This window comes from Mobula birostris, chromosome 9, assembly GCF_030028105.1.
Source record: "Mobula birostris isolate sMobBir1 chromosome 9, sMobBir1.hap1, whole genome shotgun sequence".
NCBI lineage: Eukaryota > Metazoa > Chordata > Chondrichthyes > Myliobatiformes > Myliobatidae > Mobula > Mobula birostris.
The window spans coordinates 119,081,366-119,102,984 of NC_092378.1; the positions used below are offsets into that span (position 1 = coordinate 119,081,366).

The 21,619-nt window shown below is 43.3% G+C and overlaps 1 protein-coding gene across 3 annotated transcripts in view; it reads left to right on the forward strand.

Moving 5' to 3' along the window:
• Positions 1 to 370: 370 nt before the first annotated feature.
• The window catches only part of LOC140203021 (cytochrome P450 3A24-like), a 54,686-nt gene continuing 33,437 nt past the window's right edge, over positions 371 to 21,619 (forward strand). The window contains exons 1-4 of one of the 3 annotated variants that reach the window (XM_072268708.1): positions 371 to 598; positions 4,496 to 4,589; positions 6,701 to 6,753; positions 17,114 to 17,213. In XM_072268708.1, coding sequence (XP_072124809.1) covers positions 501 to 598; positions 4,496 to 4,589; positions 6,701 to 6,753; positions 17,114 to 17,213 — 345 coding nt within the window. In that variant the 5' untranslated portion in view covers positions 371 to 500. Of the gene's footprint in view, positions 599 to 4,495; positions 4,590 to 6,700; positions 6,754 to 7,216; positions 7,291 to 15,497; positions 15,572 to 17,113; positions 17,214 to 21,619 lie in introns of those variants that run through there. The other 2 variants (XM_072268709.1, XM_072268710.1) reach the window with 2 other exon arrangements.

The window sequence follows — 21,619 nt, forward strand, 5'->3', positions numbered from 1 at the left end:
GTTATTCTATCCATTCCTCCTTTCCTCCTCCTGCACCTGTGCAACTTCAAACTATCTTGAATTCTCTCTTTCCCACTTCTGTCAAGGGTTTATCCCTGGAAACATTAACTCTGCTTCTCTTTCCACAGATGCTGCCTGACCTACTGAGTGTTTCCTGCATTTTCTGTTTTAATTTCCTTAACTGATCATTATGGCGTTCTTATTGTGGGATCACATTGACTTTCTTATATTTATCAGCAGTGTAACTACAAGTTTTAAGTACTTTGTTTGTTTGCAAACTGTCGGGGAATGAGTTAAAAGTACAGTATATGTACAAACAAAGGACTTTAAACACCATCCTCGAAAGCAAACATAGACTCTACTTCCGGAATTGCGGCACGCTCCCGTGCATGGGGTTATGTAATACATTAGGGGACTCTGTGGACTTCTTGTTTAAAGTTTCCGTCGACGGGCCATTTTAATATACCGAGCTCCGTAGTTGAACGCTGACAGGTTTCGGAATGGCCGTCTTTGTTCTGGAGAGTCTGAACTCTATCCGCGCGGCACTGTCTGACCAGACCTGGATCCTTATCCTTATTGTCCTGGTGTTACTGGCATGGTTAGTAGCCCATTCTAACTTCATACGCACAAGTTTCGCTGAAAAGTTTAACTTTGCTTATCAGCAGTTTATCTTTAGTTAATCCAGAAAGTGTTTGGGGATGCGAGGGGAAGGGTGTTGAGAAAACGACAACCCCGTTATATTGCTGCGGTTCGCTCTCTATCACAGCGCCGTTATTTTTACACCCGGTGGCCTTCCGAGCAGCGAAACTGCAGGTGCTGGAAAACGAAAAGCAGAAACGTTAGGAGTAGTCAGTAGGTCAGGGTGATCGGAGTGGTACGCTGTAAACAATTCTGTCAGAGGAATGGCAGCAGGTTCAGGATGAGAACCTAGTCAAAACATGGCGGGTGTTGCAAAATGTAACGCTACAGGGCAAGTCGAGTTGATCTCACCCTCGTCCTCCGATCTCACCGTTGTTCCCAAATCCCTCCTTTATCCTCCGGTAAACAACAGGAATTCTGCAGATGCTGGAAATTCAAGCAACACACATCAAAGTTACTGGTGAACGCAGCAGGCCAGGCAGCATCTCTAGGAAGAGGTACAGTCGACGTTTCAGGCCGAGACCCTTCGTCAGGACTAACTGAAGGAAGAGCTAGTAAGAGATTTGAAAGTGGGAGGGGGAGGGGGAGATCCAAAATGATAGGAGAAGACAGGAGGGGGAGGGATGGAGCCAAGAGCTGGACAGGTGATTGGCAAAAGGGGATACGAGAGGATCATGGGACAGGAGGTCCGGGAAGAAAGACGGGGGGGGGGGGGGGGACCCAGAGGATGGGCAAGAGGTATATTCAGAGGGACAGAGGGAGAAAAAGGAGAGTGAGAGAAAGAATGTGTGCATAAAAATGAGTAACAGATGGGGTACGAGGGGGAGGTGGGGCCTTAGCGGAAGTTAGAGAAGTCGATGTTCAAGCCATCAGGTTGGAGGCTACCCAGACGGAATATAAGGTGTTGTTCCTCCAACCTGAGTGTGGCTTCATCTTTACAGTAGAGGAGCACCGGACGCAGTATATTTGCTCTCAGGATGAGGCTTTTCATTCTAGGACGAGGGAGATGTCTTCCTTTTTTAAAGAAAGGGGCTTCCCTTCCTCCACTATCAACTCTGCTCTTAAACGCATCTCCCCCATTTCACGTACATCTGCTCTCACTCCATCCTCTCGCCACCCCACTAGGAATAGGGTTCCCCTGGTCCTCACCTACCACCCACCAGCCTCCGGGTCCAACATATTATTCTCCGTAACTTCCGCCACCTCCAACGGGATCCCACCACTAAGCACATCTTTCCCTCCCCACCCTCTCTGCATTCCGCAGGGATCGCTCCCTACACAACTCCCTTGTCCATTCGTCCCCCCCATCCCTCCCCAGTGATCTCCCTCCTGGCACTTATCCGTGTAAGCGGAACAAGTGCTACACATGCCCTTACACTTCCTCCCTTACCACCATTCAGGGCCCCAAACAGTCCTTCCAGGTGAGGCAACACTTCACCTGTGAGTCGACTGGGGTGATATACTGCTTCCGGTGCTCCCGATGTGGCCTTTTATATATTGGCGAGACCCAACGCAGACTGGGAGACCGCTTTGCTGAACATCTACGCTCTGTCCGCCAGAGAAAGCAGGATCTCCCAGTGGCCACACATTTTAATTCCACATCCCATTCCCATTCTGACATGTCTATCCACGGCCTCCTCTACTGTAAAGATGAAGCCACACTCAGGTTGGAGGAACAACACCTTATATTCCGTCTGGGTAGCCTCCAACCTGATGGCATGAACATCGACTTCTCTAACTTCCGCTAAGGTCCCACCTCCCCCTCGTACCCCATCTGTTACTCATTTTTATGCACACATTCTTTCTCTCACTCTCCTTTTTCTCCCTCTGTCCCTCTGAATATACCTCTTGCCCATCCTCTGGGTCCCCCCCCCCCGTCTTTCTTCCCGGACCTCCTGTCCCATGATCCTCTCGTATCCCCTTTTGCCTATCACCTGCCCAGCTCTTGGCTCTATCCCTCCCCCTCCTGTCTTCTCCTATGATTTTGGATCTACCCCTCCCCCTCCCACTTTCAAATCCCTTACTCACTCTTCCTTCAGTTAGTCCTGACGAAGGGTCTCAGCCTGAAATATCGACTGCACCTCTTTATCCTCCGGTTATAGGTTTGGAAGGAGCTATTGGAGGAGCCTAGGTGAAAAACTGCAGTGTATTTTACATCCGTCGTGACTCGTTTGGTGTAGAGAGAAGTATGTTAAAGGTGGCGGATAGAGTAGGATAGTTTAATAAGCACTACGGCACAGCAATAAGCCCCGGCCCAACCAGAGCATGCTCACATGATTTTAACCCTGGCCCCGCCTCTCTGTACTCGGAACATGTCTCTACAAACCCCTTCCGTCCATGCACGTATTGAAACTTATTTTGAATGTTGCATTTAAACCTGCATTTACCACTTCCACTGGCAGCTTAATCCACACTTACTCCCTCCTCTGAGTGAAGAAGTTTTCCCTCATATTCCCCTTAAATATTTCACTTTTTGCCCTAACTCTATGCCCTCTAGTTTTAGTCTTACCCTGCCAGAAGAGAAAAAGCATGCTTTTATTTATCCTATCTATACCCCACATAATTTTGTATAACTTTATTACTCTCCATTCTCCCGTGCTCCTAAGTTCTAACCCATTTATCTCAGGCCCTCAACTAATTTCAAGTGTGATAATCACATAGAGGTGCTTTGTCTGCTAGAGCAACCTTTTAAGTGTTCTCTTTCAAATCTTCATTTTCATTATAACATCCAAGATGTTTGTTGATATCTTCAAATTCTTCATAGTTCCTAACTTGTTTAAGTATTGAAATCTTTTCATTTCCACTCCCGGCCGTTTCTGTCATCTCCAAGCCTGAATGCTTGAAACAGTAGTGAACAAAACAGTTTTGAATTGTCTTATTGTTCATTACTTGCCAGCTGCTTATTAAATACAAAAAAACGCATGGTATTATTTAAAAACTGTTCACTCTAAGCAAAGGTGTAGTATCTAACAGCAACACAACGTGCAGGTGACAGAAGTTCATTAGAAACTGTTCAGCAACAGTCCCTTGCCCCAATTAGTATCCCAAGTAAATGAAGGGAATCCCAACTATTTTCTTGATTAAGTTTTATCATTTAAGAGCTGTCCCAAATAAGTGGCTGCCCTGATTAACCAGTGGAGCCAATAACCAGAATCTACTCTGGTAACGTCTGACTCTTTGAATGCTGGTTTCATTAAACATAATCCTACAAACTATTGGGAGATTAGGGTGCCATCTAACTTTATTACTTACAAAAGAATCCATTTATCAGTTGAGAGAACATTTAACTTCCCCAGTTGTTCTAACTACCTTCGTGCAGAGAGGGAAAGCCTTCCTTTTGGATATGTCTCCCAAAGTTGGATGGAGTTTCTGATTAATAACTACTTTTTGCTTCTATTAGGGAGCCAAAGGACCATCAGCTCTACTTAAGCTCACTATTCTTTGTTATTTGCGTGTTCCTGGTCTTAAGTCTCAACTCTTGAACCTTAATGTGCAATGGTTATAGGCTTTAAAAACGAAAGAATCAATAGTTCATTTGTTATCAAAGTGTACAACTCTGAAATTTTTCTCCGGGTAACCATGAAAACAAGAAAGAAAAGAAAGGCAGCACAATCATGTACCACAAATCCCCCTGCAGCGGACAAAAAAAAACAAACAAAAATGGAACAGGAACATCAAACCCCAAACCCCTCCTGCACAAAGAAAACGGAACAAAACGGAACAGACGTATTAGATAGAAGGGGGCTTCTTTCAGGGATTTGTGTTGAGAATAAAGTGCATGAGTACTGTATATTTGATGTTGCTGTACTAACCATTATTGTTATGAAGATGTTTACCACTTAATTTTGATTTGCAGGTACAGTGTTTTACCATTTGGGGTTTTTAGACGACTTGGAATTCCAGGGCCAAGGCCACTGCCATTCATTGGGACATTTCTACATTACAGAAAAGTATGATTTTTTTCAACATGTCAATAACATATGTTAGTAATTCATCTACTATTCAACCAACTTGCTATTGTTCCTTTATTTAAGGGAGAGTTCTCTAAACCTCCAGCTTTGTTTGGATGAGAGAAGATGCCACAGATTCAGTTGGAATGTGGGGTGGTTACTTTTTCTTTGCTTGCTGTAGTGCAGGTGAGAAGCTGTTGGGAGGGCCAGTCAAAGTTCAGAGTAAATTTATGATCACAGTAGGTGTCGGTCACTGCATACTACCCTGAGATTCATTTACTTGCAGGCATTCACAGTAGAACAAAGAAATGCAATGGCGTCAATAAAAATTTTCACATAGTTGATGAGCAACCACTGCGCAAAAGAGAACAAACTGTGCAAATACAAGAAACCATAATAACAATAATAATAATAATAATAATAATAATGAGAATGAGTTGTAGACACCTTGAAAGTGAGCCCACAGGTCAATGTCAAGTATCCAAAGGGCCAAATTTAGGGGAAAAATCTGGCTGGTGTAAGCTAGTGAAACTTTAATTTTTTTTCAGCTTATTTTGAATTATTCACTGACTGGGTCATGTTATTAAAAGGGTTTCATGACGAGGTCCTACAATTTCCCCCGGGATCAATAAAGTATGACTATGACTATTGTATACATCATAAGTACTTACTAAAATAGAATAATAAAGACACATTAATGATGGCTCATATACGACTTTGCATTTGTGACTCTATAAGTAAAATTTAGCTGTAACTCATTTTGCCTGAAGTTTGAGTACATTTTCTGATGCTCCAAGCTGAGAAAGCTTTAAGAATGACAACATTAATGCATTAAAGATGGGCAACATTAAATGGGCAGTGAGCTGTAGTGACTCTAAAAGTAGCTACCCATGTCTGTGATTATGTTACTAAATATTTATTGATGTTTCCTTGGATCCACTGGGAAACAAATTTAAATGTTCCCTACACTGACTGTTAGCGTAAGGTTTTTGAGTTATGTATGAATGAGCAAAGTGTGTGAACTGATATTGAACTGTGAAAACATCTATAAAAATGTTTTTTTTAAAAAAAGGTGATTATATATATATATATTTTTGATTTGTGTGCAATCACTCATCTGATTTAATCCTTAAGAAAGTTTCTGGTAGTTGCAGTGATTTTTTTTTGCTTGTTTGAGAGAATTCTTTCTCTTGATGGCATTGCAGGCTGGCTGCCTTCCTTAAAATCACCCAATTAGACCAGAGTAAAGGGGGAAAACGGAAGAACTGGTTTGTTCTGGTAACTTGTTTCATTCCATTTTCTGGAATAGTTCATCCTTGCACATGGGAGCAGTATTATTTGACTACATCAAAGATTTCTCAGCCAATTTTTCACTCTCACCATCACTCTCACCACAGACTTTTACCGCTGTACCATTGAGAGCATACTCATCAACTGCATCTCAGTGTGGTATGGCAATTGTCCCGTAATGGACTGCAAAGCACTCCAGCATGTGGTGAAAACTGCCCAGCAGATTATCGGCATCCAATTGACCACCATTGAGAACATCTACCATAAACGCTGCCTGGGCAGGGTGAAAAGCATTATCAAGGATGCATCTCACCCTAACCATGGACTTCTTACTCTCCTCCCAACCGGTAGGGGCTACAGGAGCCCCCGGTCCCACACCAGCAGGCTCAGGAAGAGCTTCTTCCCTTAGGCTGTGACCCTGCTAAACTCACATCACGGCGCTAAGCAGTATTGCACCTATATTGTACTGTCTCAGTACTTTTATATTTGTGTGCTGTAGCACTTATTTTTTATTCGCAGTTATTTTGTAAATAACACTGTTCTTTGCATTTCTGGTACTTAAGTGCATATAAGAGCTTGACTTTAAGAAAGCTGATAATTAATTGTTAAACTACAAAGAAAATACAAATTAAGTAGTCTAATCTAAGAATTAAACAGTCGGATCTAACAAAAGCCATAGTTTGTACTTGGTATTTGCCTTTGTCCTTCACATTACCAATTAATGTTTTTTTCCACATTATAACAGCGACTTTCAGATTAAGTCATTTCAGATTTGTACAGTGTAAATATCTTACGTAATGGCTTGTTTTCTTCCTCATCAGGGTATGTTTAAGTTTGATACAGAATGCTACCAGAAGTATGGAACAATCTGGGGGTGAGTGTAATTAGTTAGCTAGTAATTTTTCTTTTCATTTTCCTCTCAAAAATTTAGTCCACTCCCATAATGCAATGTTTAGTACAAGAAAAGTTACCATTTGTTAGTAAAGGATAAAAGTACAAATTATTGGAACTAGTGTTGGTACTCTTTCAATCAATTATTACACTGTTAGTTGGAAGAAAGCAGATTATTGATACATGAATATTTTGTTTTATCAAATTTACTGAACGACTGTTGTAGTTGTACTTTAAGTGTGCTGTTCCTGGGCATGTTTGCTGTACCTTTATACCTTGGGTTCTTCTGCAAATAATCCCAACATGTAAGGAAATGGCCCCATTTAGACCTGCTAGACACTGGATCTTTCCCAGACAAATACCCAGAAGTACATGCAAAAGTGATTTAGCCTGGAGGTGATTTTTTCTTTTGCTATTTGGCTATGCAATCTTACATTCCAATTTTGCCTTTGAGCTAATGAATTACTAATGCATTTGAAGTGGACAGCAAAACATTCGTAAGGACTTTTGTGTGGAGCTGGTGAGTATCACATCAAAGGAGACATTGGTAACTCGAGGTATGTTAACTTTAACCACACTACGCCAGATAATTTTGAAAACAAAGCTTTTTCTCTTCGTTTTGACCTCCCGTCCACACTGAGCTGGCGTTTTCAGCCCCCGAAAACGGAGATTTTCAGAAACGGTCTCCAGAGTGAATAAATCTGAAAATGCCGAATATCTGTTGTAGTGTGTATGGGGTAACCAGAGAGATTTAAAAATGCTGTCATGGCAACACCTCACCAACAACGCTTTTCTGCTTCTGCTTGGTACTGCGCAAGCACTGCTGTACGGCTGTTATAACACGCAGTCGGTGTGAACGGCGTGAGAGTTAAATTGTAAAGTGAGCTTTTTGACTATTTATAAACGCTGTCATGACGTGCTGGAACAGATGGCCGCAGCGCGGCATTTCGTTGTTTTCTTGAACGCAACCCCCTACAGAACCTAACAAGACGGCAACGAGACTGAAGCCAGAAGTTAGAAATGTACTCACCAAATACTTTGACCCATAGCTTACTGAATAAATATGTATACTCACTTTGCCCTGTTTTCTGTCCTTACATGTATGAAGGTGGTTTACCAATTTTTCTGGTAATAGATGTGTAACAGCCTAATGTAACATTGTATGGAAATACAAGATAACACTGATGCAGGCATTTAACAAGGTGCTTTATTAATGCAACAGAGTTAGTCAGTTTTTCAATGTTCGTCGTCAGCTGGGTCATACTGTCCGTGAATTCCCTGTCGGTTGCTTCCATACACTCCAGTATTTGTTTTTTTTACTTTTAAGTCCTCCTGCACGAGATCCAGAAGCAATTCCTTTTAAGTGTTTCTACTCTGTAACTGGACAAACGCGCACCAAGTATATCATTTCCTCTCCCCTTGTTGTGTGTGTGTGTGTGTGTGTGTGTGTGTGTGTGTGTGTGTGTGTGTGTGTGTCCTGCGCATGCCCAGTAGGAGAAGATTCGCCCAAATATTCGTTTAATGTGGTTAGAGATATTTTGAAAAACGCTTAGTGTGGACGCCTGTCGTTTTTACTCCAAACCGGCGTTTTCAAAATTATCCAGCGTAGTGTGGATGTATGATGCTCTACATGTATTTATAAAGGGTTAAATTCTTAGAAAATTTTTTATTAAGTGAAAATTTTAAGTAGAAGCTAGGCATAAATCAGAATGATGATATCAGCGTAATATAATCCTATGCACTGAGATTTAGGCTACTCATTGTAATGAAAAATAGCTTCATAAATTAAGGATGTGTATCCTAAAGAATTATAGAATGTAGAGCATAGATGAATACAGCACCATACAGGCCCATGATGTTGTGCCAACAAGTCTCAGATCATTCCAAACCCTTCCCTTATACATAGCCCTCTGTTTCTCATTTTTCTTCTTTGATAGAGAAAATTCTTATATCAGACATTTGTAAATTGAAGAGTCCTTGTACATCAATTATTATTCATTTACTTATTTATGTATAAACATACCATGCTGCTTTCCCATTGCTTTTGAAAATCTTAACTGTATACATAATTACCAGTTCAGTCTGTTGAACTTTCTTCACTTTGCTTTAAGACAATAGACAATAGACAATGGGTGCAGGAGTAGGCCATTCGGCCCTTTGAGCCAGCACCACCATTCACTGTGATCGTGGCTGATCATCCACAATCAGTATCCAGTTCCTGCCTTATCCCCATAACCTTGGATTCCGCTATCTTTAAGAGCTCTATCCATCTCTTTTTGAACGCATCCAGAGACTTGGCCTCCACAGCCATCTGGGGCAGAGCATTCCATATATCCACCACTCTCTGGGTGAAAAAGTTTTTCCTCAACTCCGTTCTAAATGGCCTACCCCTTATTCTTAAACTGTGGCCTCTGGTTCTGGACTCACCCATCAGCGGGAACATGCTTCCTGCCTCCAGCGTGTCCAATCCTTTAATAATCTTATATATTTCAGTAAGATCCCCTCTCAGCCTTCTTAAATTCCGGAGTATACAAACCCAGTCGCTCCAATCTTTCGACATATGACAGTCCTGCCATCCCGAGAATTAACCTTGTGAACCTATGCTGCACTCCCTCAATAGCAAGAATGTCCTTCCTCAAATTTGGAGACCAAAACTGCACACAGTACTCCAGTTGTGGTCTCACCAGGGCCCTGTACAGCTGCAGAAGGACCTCTTTGCTCTTATACTCAATTCCCCTTGTTATGAAGGACAGCATGCCATTAGCTTTCTTCACTACCTGCTGTACTTGCATGCTTGGTTTCAGTGACTGATGTACAAGAACACCTAGATCTTGTTGTGCTTCCCCTTTTCCTAACTTGACTCCATTTAGATAATAATCTGCCTTCCTGTTCTTACAACCAAAGTGGATAACCTCACATTTATCCACATTAAACTGCATCTGCCATGCATCTGCCCAGTCACCCAGCCTGTCCAAGTCACCCTGCATTCTCATAACATCCTCCTCACATTTCACACTGCCACCCAGCTTTGTGTCATTGGCAAATTTGCTAATGTTACTTTTAATTCCCTCATCTAAATCATTAATATATATTGTAACCAGCTGTAGTCCCAGCACTGAACCCTGCGGTACCCCACTGGTCACCGCCTGCCATTCTGAAAGCGACCCGTTAGTTGCTACTCTTTGTTTTCTGTCAGCTAGCCAATTTTCAATCCATGTCAGTACTCTGCCCCCAATACCATGTGCCCTAAATTTGCCCACTAATCTTCTATGTGGGACTTTATCAAAGGCTTTCTGAAAGTCCAGGTACACTACATCCACTGGCTCTCCCCTGTCCATTTTCATAGTTACATCCTCAAAAAATTCCAGAAGATTAGTCAAGCACGATTTCCCCTTCGTAAATCCATGCTGACTCAGACCGATCCTGTTACTGCTATCCAGATGTGTCGCAATTTCATCTTTTATAATTGACTGCAGCATCTTTCCCACCACCGACGTCAGGCTAACTGGTCTATAATTCCCTGTTTTCTCTCTTCCTCCCTTCTTGAAGACAGGGACAACATTAGCTACCCTCCAATCCACAGGAACTGATCCTGAATCTATAGAACACTGGAAAATGATTACTAATGCGTCCACGATTTCTAAAGCCACCTCCTTAAGTACCCTGGGATGCAGACCATCAGGTCCTGGGGACTTATCAGCCTTCAGACCCAACAGTCTATCCAACACCATTTCCTGCCTAATATAAATTTCCTTCAGTTCATCCATTACCCTAGGTCCTTTGGCCACTATTACATCTGGGAGATTGTTTGTGTCTTCCCTAGTGAAGACAGATCCAAAGTACCTGTTCAACTCGTCTGCCATTTCCTTGTTCCCCATAATAAATTCACCCGCTTCTGTCTTCAAGGGCCCAATTTTGGTCTTAACTATTTTTCTCCTTTACACATACCTAAAGAAGCTTTTACTATCCTCCTTTATATTCTTGGCTAGTTTATCTTCGTACCTCATTTTTTTCTCCGTGTATTGCCTTTTTAGTTACCTTCTGTTGCTCTTTAAAAGTTTCCCAATCCTCCGGCTTCCCACTTGTCTTTGCTATGTTATACTTCTTCTCTTTTATTTTTATACTGTCCATTACTTCCCTTGTCAGCCACGGCCTCCCCTTACTCCCCTTAGGATCTTTCTTCCTCTTTGGAATGAACTGATCCTGCACCTTCCGCATTATTCCCAGAAACACTTGCCATTGCTGTTCCACTGTCATCCCTGCTAGGGTATTGTTTCATTGAACTTTGGCCAGCTCCTCCCTCATAGCGCCATAGTTCCCTTTGTTCTACTGTAATACTGACACTTCCGAGTTTCCCTTCTCCCTCTCAAATTGTATATTAAAACTTATCATATTATGGTCACTACCTCCTAATGGCTCCTTTACTTCGAGGTCTCTGATTGAATCCAGTTCATTGCACAACACTACATCTAGAATTGCGTTCTCTCGGGTAGGCTCCAGTACAAGCTGTTCTAAGAATCCATCTCGGAGGGACTCCACAAACTCTCTTTCTTGGGGTCCAGTACCAACCTGATCCCTCTAGTCTACCTGCATGTTGAAATCCCCCATAACAACTGTAGCATTACCTTTGCGACATGCCAATTTTAACTCTTGATTCAACTTACACCCTACATCCAGACTACTGTTTGGGGGCCTGTAGATAACTCCCACTAGGGTCTTTCTACCCTTAGAATTTCTCAGTTCTATCCATACTGACTCTACGTCTCTTGATTCTATGTCCCCCCTCGCAAGGGACTGAATATCATTCCTCACCAACAGAGCCACCCCACCCCCTCTGCCCATCAGTCTGTCCTTTCGATAGGACGTATACCCTTGAATATTCATTTCCCAGGCCCTATCCACTTGAAGCCATGTCTCTGTTATTCCCACAACATCATACTTACCAATTTCCAACTGTGCCTCAAGCCCATCCACTTTATTTCTTATACTCCGTGCATTCATATACAATACTTTTAATTCATTACTCCCCTCACCTCCCACATCAATTCCTATTTCACTTGGCAATACTGTGTGATCCCTTCTTGAGCTTTCTGCTCTGTTGATTCTGCTGTCTTTCTTAACTTTTCTTATTCTCACTTTCCCTTTATCTCCATCCTTGTGTTTCCAGTTCGTCCCCTCTCCCCCACTACTTAATTTAAACACACCCATGTTACAGAGGCAAGCCTGCCTCCCAGAATGCTGGTGCCCTGCTTATAAAGGTGCAACCCGTCCCTTTTGTACAATTCATCCTTACCCCGAAACATACCCCAGTGGTCCAAGAATGTAAATCCTTGCTTCCTGCACCTGTTCCTCAGCCACACATTCAGATCCATTATCTCCCTGTTCTTGACCACTCTAGCACGGGGAACTGGAAGCAAACCGGAGATAACCACCCTGGGAAGTCCTGCTTTTCAGCCTTCTTCCGAGTTCTCTGAAGTCACGCTGTAGAATGTCTTTCCTCTTCTTATCCACGTCATTTGTGCCGACATGCACCACCACTTCCCGATGTTCACCTTCACTCTTGAGGATTCCCTGCAATCGGTCCGTGACATCCTGGATCCTGGCACCAGGGAGGCAACACACCATCCTTAAATCTCGCCTGTTGCCACAGAAACCCCTTTCTGTACGTCTCACTATGGAGTCCCCTACTACCACAGCTCTGCCTGACGTCTGTCTCCTCGGGTTTGCTTCAGCGCCAATTGTTGACTCGCAGACCTGGCCGCCTCTCAGGCTGGCATCATCTTCTGTCCCGACAGCTTCCAAGAGGGGGAACCTGTTTACGAGAGGCACATCTCCCAGGGTCTCCTGTACTTCAAGTGTCCTTTCCTTGCTCATCATCGTCCCCCTTCTCTCTTCCGGTATCCTCGGTGTAACGACCTCAGTGTAGGTCCTGTCCAGAAAATTCTCGTTCTCCCCGATGAACCTAAGGTCATCCAGTTTCCTCTCCAGTGCTGCAACATGGTCCTTCAGAAGCTGAATCTAGACACATTTTCCACAGGTGTAGGAGCCAGAGGCACTATCAGTGTCCCTGACCTCCCACAACATGCACGCAGCACACTGAATCAGCCTAGCGGTCATTTCCTCACCACTTCTCACCCTCTCCAACTGTGGCGTAGTCTCCCCTCTCAGCCTCCTCGCCGAAGACTCGCACTTTTCTCGCAAAGGCACTTCCCTCGACAAGGTCGCTCCCCGACAGGCTGCTCCCCTAGAGCGAGCCTTGCTTATATTAGCTGATAATTTTGAGTAATTAGCTTCACCTGCCGCACCTCCTCCGACCTGGAAGATCTGTTTAGCTCGCTGCTCACGACTCCAGTGTCCAGCCGTGTAGTTACTTTATGATCTGAAGAATGTGAAGTCCTGACTCTGCACAGTGTGGACATGTCTATGTGAAATGGGCATTTTGACAACCTCCATGTTTGTAAAGGTGTTTTTGGAGATCTGTTTTTGTACATTTTGAGGAGTATATATATAAAAGGGGTGACCGATAAGTTTGTGGCCTAAGGTCGAAGGAGTCAATTTTAGAAAACCTAGCACATTTATTTTTCAACTTAGTCCCCTCCTACATTTACACACTTCGCCCAGTGATCGTGGATCTTGGACCTCCAGAAAGTGCCCACAGCAGGGGTGATTGATAAGCTCGTGGTCTAAGGTAGACGAAGATGAGTTATTAACTTCAAACTTTCTGCACAATCACTCAAAGAATTGAACTGCATGTACATGTAACGAGAGCTGTATAACTCATCTCCTTATATTGGGACTAATCCTCCTTGATCTCTATTAGTACCTGGCTACTACAAAGCATCTGGCCGTCATTTTACAGTGTTAATATGATCTGAATATAATTACACTTGGGACGTTGGAAATGATTACTTACTCCAGGTTACCACCTTAGGCATCCTTGATCAGGAGCGAATTTATACCTCCTCACACAACACGCTGGAGGAACTCAGCAGGTCGGGCAGCATCTGTGGAAATGAACAGTCAATGTTTCTGTTCTTTGACCGATCATTTCCACGGATGCTGCCCGACCTGCTGAGTTCCTCCAGCGTGTTGTGTGTGTTGTTTTGACCCCAGTATTTGCAGAGTATTTTGAATTTATAACTCCTGCAGTAAAATTGTTCCTTATCTAATCAGACACCTTCCTCATTCAGTAAAGGCTTCAAGAGATTGCTCATTGATTTTTTTGAACGTGTCTTGCTGTTGTTTCATTGATTAACTCCATCTTCCATCACTGCCCTACATATTCAAGATGGGTCATTTTACATAATTATATGTAAATGTACAATGATGAAATGTCACTTTCTATATCAACTTTTTAATCCACTTTGGCCATTAACCCACCAGGCCTTGCCAATGTCAGCCCTCTCCTAACCAACTTCATTTAACCTTTCTTTTCCCCTCCCACAGTCATTTTCTTCTTTACTCTCCCTAACTATAACTTTGTGTCACAAGCTTGATGTGTAGTTGGACCACTTGTCTCTTGGTGGCTGCTAGCAGGAGAACTGAAAATTTAATTTCCTTAAGATAAAAGGGAAAAGTCTACTTGTAGATTTGTAAGGCAGGGGCAGAGGGAACTGTGTAAACTGCAGACAGAGTTGCAGCAACTCCTCCTTCTGCAGTCGAAGGGGGTGGATGTCAGGGAGGAATTAAGAGAGATGAAGGGTCAGCAAGCCCAGCACTTTGCTACCAAATCCTCCAAGATCATCTTCTGATTAAGGATCCAAACTGTGGAGCAGGACGAGACGTGCTCAGGCTTCTTCTTCCAAAAGGTGCACAGGGGGAACTCTGTGATCCACAACCTCAAGGAAGAGGACGGATCAGTCATGTCCTCGCAGACAGACATATTGAGGATCTATAGGTCCTTTTATGCCAGTCTGTATGACAGAAAGGTCACAAGACACCACAGCCTCCCACAACTTCCTGTCGTCTATCACGCAGGTCTCAGACGACAGCAAGCAGGGGAGTCTGGACCAGTCGCTGACCCTGGACGAGCTGACAGGCTCCATCCATTCCTTTGAGTCGAGTACGACTCCCGGAAGTGACGGCTTACCGGTTGAGTTGTATTCGGCTCTGTGGAACTGGATGGGCCCAGACCTGAAGGAAGTGTACAATGCTATGCTTCTAGCTGGCAGCATGTTGGGTCTATGAGGAAGGACATCATTACCCTCATTTACAAGCAGTAGGGGGAAAGGGATGACATTAAAAATTGGAGGCCAATATCACTCCTGAACGTGGACTATAAGATCCTGTCCAAGGCTATTGCCAACAGGGTCAAGTCTGCTCTGGGACAGGTGACCCACCCAGACCAAAGTTGTGCTGTACTGAGCAGGAAGATCTCAGACAGCCTCACGCTGCTGAGGGACACCATCGCCTTCATGCAGGACAGTGGGGTGAACGCCTGCCTGGTCAGCTTGGACTAGGAGAAAGCCTTTGACAGGTTAAAGCATACGTACATGACAGACCTACTCTCCAAAATGGGATTTGGGGGAGGGAATCAGGAATTGGAACAAAATGCTGTGCACAGACATCTGTAGTGCAGTCCAGGTCAATGGGTAGGAAACAGATAGCTTCCCCATCAAGTCTGGAGTCAGGCAGGGCTGCCCTCTCTCTCCTGTCTTGTTTTGTATGCTGCATAGAACCCTTTGCCAAAGCCATCAGGAAGGATGAGGGTTTAAGAGGGGTGACACTGCCAGGCAGCGGACAATCCCAAGTGAAAACCTTCCTGTACATGGACAACGTCACCATCTTCTGTTTTGATCTAGGTCAGTTCACAGGCTGATTAGCATCTGCGACCAGTTTGAACTGGGGTCAGGGGCCAGGGTCAACCGCACGAAGAGCGAAGCCATGCTCTTCGGCAACTGGCCTGACTGATTCAGCGTCCCCTTCACCATCAGGTCTGATCACGTGAAGGTGTCGGGGATCTGGTTCGGGGGTGGGGTGGTGGTAAACAAAGCGTGCAATAGGAATTGGCCGGAGCGGATGGCAAAGTAAAGCAGAAACTGGGACTGTGGGGAGGGCGTGCCCTGTCGATAATGGGGAAGAACCTGGTCATCAGGTGTGAGGTGCTCTCAGGGCTGCTGTACTTGGCTCAAGTGTGGCCCGTCCCCCACTCCTGCAGCTCGGAAATCACCCAAGCTGTCTTTAGGCTCATCTGGAAATCTAAGATGGAGTGGGTCAGATGGGCCACCATGCACAAGTCCCTGGACCATTGGTGCAAAAATGTTCCCAATGTCACCCTCATCCTGATGGCCAGCTTCATGTGTGGCTGCATCCGGGTGTGTGTGGAACCCAGATATGTGGGCACCAAGTACCACTACGTGCTGAGGTTCTACCTGTCGCCCTTGTTACGAAGGATGGTTCTGGCCCTGTTCCCGTTCAAAGTCCCAGTCAGCTGGTCTTTGCCGCACCACCTGTCCTTCGTGGAAAAGTTCTTTCAGAACAATGCTTTTGACCACAGGGGCATCAGGCAATGGTCAACATGGAATATCCTGCAGACGTTGCAGGAGAAGGATGTGGTGGACACATTGAGGTAGTTCCCTGAGCAGACTGTCCAGGTCATCTGGCAAAATGCTTCAACGACAGACCTCTGGCGGGGAGAGAGGCCGTCCCAGTCAGATCCCTCCAGTATGCCTGTAACATCACCTCCACAACCCGCTGCCCACAGGAGGACTGCAGTGGGGCTGAATCAGTAACTCACCCCTTTTCACACTGTGGGTTTGTGCAGAAGGTCTGGGGGAACATGAAAGGGCTCATGTCACACTTCATTCCCAACGGTTGCGTAACAGAGGGCTCTCTGATCTACGGGCTGTTCCTAGGGACACACACGGACACAAACACCAGGTGTTGCTGGCAGATCATCAACTTGGTGAAAGATGTTCTTTGGTCTAACTGAGACTTGTTGGTCTACCAGCACCTCGAGATGTCCATGGCAGAATGCTGCCGACTGGCACATTCTCAGTTGCAGGATTACGTATTAAGGGACACACTGAAACTCTGTGCAGCCACTGCAAGGGCCCAATGGGGAAGAACCATGGTTTAAGGTTCTTCTTCTGCGGGAGTGGGAGGGATTGAGTGGCAGGGAGTATACCCCTCAACTATGGTTGTATTATACAATTCAAACCAGCAAAGTGCCACGTGAGTGGCTGAAATTTTTAAACTGTATGGAATGTAATGGTAAGGTCTGTAAAGTATTCATGGTTTATTGTAAATAATTTTATTGTGAATAAAGTATAGTTTGTTAAAAAAAACTTGTAGATTTGTAACAAGTATCTGATTCACCTTCTGAAAACATTACTCCCCTTCAGGATTTATGATGGGCGGCAGCCTGTTCTCTGCATCATGGACCCTGACCTGATTAAGACTGTTCTTATTAAGGAATTCTACACTCTATTCACTAACAGGAGGGTAGGTATACAAATGCTCTGTTTGCTTTAGCTATATATACATTTATGTTATTTTTCCTCTTGTCACCGTGCTCTTGTGTTCCATTCCTTTTTTTCACTGTTTAGATTGCTGAGTACATTGTGATTGCTTTTCAGTGTGAGGCTGGTGGAAAAGTTGAATCTAGGGTGATAGTTTTCAGTGGTTGGGAAAACTAACTTTTGCATTGATGTGATGACAGTCATGTGAGTTAATAGGCATACTGTTACATCTGTCTTTTTGTTTCTTAGAAAATCCCAATGTCTGCTTTTCCATGTTTCGAATGAACAATATACTTGAAGCAGAGTAGAAAGTTCAATATATTATTGCCTTAAATTCTATTTCCATCTATTTGTTGTGTTGAGCAGGGAATGGATGGATCAATAGTCAGATATTAAAGAAGCCGTATCCTATTATGATTTGGGAATTCTTTAAGATAATCAGAGCATTTGCATGTGTAATTTTTTTCACGTAATGGAAAAGGAACAAACTTGGTGGATACTAGGACACAAGTTTTATTTTTAGTTTAAGTAGGATATTGGAAGGTTGAGAGCAAAATATATTATGCATTATGCTGATCAAGTATTATAGTTCAGATTCGGTATACAGGGGTCCCCTGCTTTACGAAAGTTCACTTTACGCCACTTTGCTTTTATGAAAGACCTACATTAGTACCTGTTTTCGCTACCCGAAAGAAATCCGAAGAGGATTTTCGCTTTTATGAAAAAAGGCGCTCGCTTTAAACTTGTCTTTGCCCCGAGAAAGACTACCGTGACCGTGAAGCCTTGCGCAGGCAGGTGTGTGCGTACGTGTGTACGTGCGTATGTGTGTATGTGTGCATGTGTGTACGTGCCGATTTTTTTCCTACAATTTGGTTTTTGGCTAAGTCTTCCTGATTCTGGCAAGTGAAACTACACTGTACATACATACATTATTTCTACTTTATATAGGCTGTGTATTTATTGTATCATTCCTGCTTTTACTATATGTAAGTGTTATTTTAGGTTTTATGTACTATTTGGTATCATTTGGTAGGTTATTTTTTTTGGGTCTGAGAACGCTCAAAAATTTTTCCCATATAAATTAATGGTAATTGCTTCTTCGCTTTACGCCGTTTTGGCTTATGAAAGGTTTCATAGGAGCGCTGTACTTTCGGATAGTGGGGGAAACCTGCTACTACTACTACTATGTCGACTCAGGCCTAGGGGGCCGGCGTCAGGCACGATGACGGACTCTCCACTTCTCCCTCTCCCTCATCAGTGTGTTCAGTTCATCTACATTAGCTGCGCCGCTGTTTTCTAGGAGCGTGTTGACCATAGTCTTGGGAGGGCACCCAAGGTTCATCCTCCCATGCTTGGGCTCCCTTATGATGACTAGGCTGGCAGGTAGCTCGGGGTGGCGTAGACAGTGCCCCACTAGTTGCAGTCTTCTCGCCTCAATTTTAGTGGAGAGCATCAGTAGGTTGTTATAGAGCTCAACGTTCATCATGTGCTGTTGCCAACTCACATCAAGAGCCATCCGGAGCATTCGTGTATAGCAACCATCTAGAGACTTTCACATCGTCTTGGTGAGTGTCCACGTCTCACATCCGTACGTGAGAATGGACTCTAAGACTGCTATGAAAATCCTCTTTTTAAGCCTGTATATGGGCTAATGACAAATTCTGGTGTTTATATTCATGGTTCTTTTAGAAGTCAGGAATGAGCAACAAAACTTTCTGTTTCAAGATCATTTTATTAAGAATTAGTAGAACTAAAGAAAACTGAGCAAGCAGTTGACAGGGAAAGCAAAGATTAAGATGATGCTGCTTTGTGTTTAGCTATTTCATACCCACAGAGATAAGAAAAAAATCTATTCAAATCTATAGACAATAATTAATCAATTAGGAAATATTCTATACTGCAGTACCAAATTAATGAATGGGAAAACACTTGTTCACTTGATGCAGAACGAAGAAGCTTCCAGAATTATAATTAGAATTAGAATTAGAATTTGTAGAACCACTAGGGGCGTATTAAACAGTTACGTGCTTACAACAGTCACTAGGAATCATAGTAAGGAGTTACTTGTATATACTGTAAGTAATTATATAAAATACAAACATATAAATAATTGTCAAACTGCAAAGAAAATAATGATTAAACAATCAGGTCCAACACTAAATTACTCTAATGGGTAGCCTGACATCAGTAGAAGGGAAATTGCTAGAATTTATTATTAAGCGAAGTTATAAAGGAACTTAGCCCATTCCAACACAATCTTGGAATATACCTTTAAAGGGCCATTTGTTGATTCTATGTGTGGGACGGCTACAAACCTAGCATCATGGGCACATTGCTTTTTACAATAGGTGGTATATTCAGGAGGCACTACCCCAGATCCACACTGTGTGGGCCATGCTATCTTCTCACAGCTGCCATTAGGCATGAGGTACAAAAGCCTGAAGTCCCACACCACCAGGTCCAAGAACAATGACTTCCCTTTAATCACTTGGTTCTTAAACCAATTGGCACAATTCAAATCACTAGAGTGGAGCAATATTATAACCAATTTGATCACTTTGCATTCAAACTGACTTTTGTTTGACAACGTCGACTGCACCTCTTCCTACAGAGAAGGGTCTCGGCCTGAAACGTCGACTGCACCTCTTCCTACAGATGCTGCCTGGCCTGCTGCGTTCACCAGCAACTTTGATGTGTGTTGCTTGAATTTCCAGCATCTGCAGAATTCCTGTTGTTTTTGTTTGTTCTAATTGTGTTCTTTCTTTTAAAAATGATTAATTTATGATTTTCTTGCCTGATATTCTACTGCAAGTAAATTTTCAGTACACCTGTGTGTACATGTCCTTGTGCATATAGCAATAAACTTGACTTTGACATAGAGGATAGAATGGAGTATCAACTGCATTAGTGCATAGAACAGCAATAATTGAATTGGAATTCTTCAGTTTGTGTACATATAATGCTGCACCTATTCTCTACACACAAAGATAACCCAGATGAGAACAAGTCCTAACATGAGCTGAGCAGCTGTGAGTAGGACAAGCTATTTTTTTACCTCCTCTGTGCCACTGTCGCCCACTCCATTCCGTTCCTTTGCTTTCTCTACCTTCTTCCGCCATGTCCATTTGTTCCATTGTTGTAAGTGATATGAGACGGACCACAATGTGGTTAATAACACTGAAATATTCCACAATTTCTATATGGTATCCTGCTGGCAACAAAGAACTTTAATATAAAGTGGAAATCAGAACTGTGGAGAATGGATTATTTGGTGTCAAATTGTTCCATAGAATTCCTATGCTAATGAACAGCATTTCACACTAGGGGTTTATTCTAGTGACTAGGTATTTTGTCTCCAACTAATGAAGAGTACTTGGAGGTACTCAGAGGCACATGATAAAATAGGCTGAAGTCAGCATGGTTTTCAAAAGAGGTAAACTTGCCTCAAACCGTTTGAAATTCTTTGAAGGGAAAAGCGGGCAGTATAGACAAAGGAGAGTCAGAGGATATTGTTTACTTGAGTTTTCAAAAGGCCTTTGACAGGGTACTGCACATGAGCTCACTGAAGAAGAAAAGAACCTGAGGTATTACAGAGAAGATACCAGCATGGACAGAAGGTTGGCTGATTGGCAGAAGGCAGAGTGGGAATAAAGGGGCCTATTTTTAGTTTGCTGCTGGTGACTAGTAGTGATCTGCAGGATTCGGTGTTGGATTCACTACTTTACACATTGTATGTTAATAATCCTGGTAACTGAATTGATGGCTTTGTGGCCAAGTCTGCGGAAAGGTGGAGGGGCTGGTAGGGTTGAGGAAGCAAGTGCTGATAATTAAGGAGCATGGGCAAAGAAGTAGCAAATGGAATACAGTGTCGGGAAATGTATGGCCATGCACTTTGGTTGAAGGAATAAAAGTGTTATCTAATTTCTAAACAAGGAGTGAATGCACAAATTAGAGGTGCAGCGGGATTTGGCAAACCAAGTGGAGGATTCCCTAAAGTTTAACTTGCAGGTTAAACTGGTTGTAAGGAAGACAATTGCACAGTTAGCATTCCTTTCAAGAGGACTAGAATATAAAAGCGAGGTTGTAATGCTGAGACTTTCTAAAGTGAGACACGTTTAGAGTATTGTGAGCAGTATTGTGCTGACGTGGGAGAGGGTCCAGAGGAGGTTTATGAAAACAATTCCAGGAATGAAAGGGTTCATGGATGAAGTGTGTTTGATTGCTCTGGGTCTGTACTCAATGGTGTTTAGAATAATGAGGGGTATCTCATTGAAACCTTCCAAACATTGCATATTGTGGGAGGGTCTAGGATCAGCGGGCACAGCCTCAGTATACAAGGATGCCCCTTCAGAAAGAGATGAGAGGGAATTTCCTTAGCCAGAATGTTGT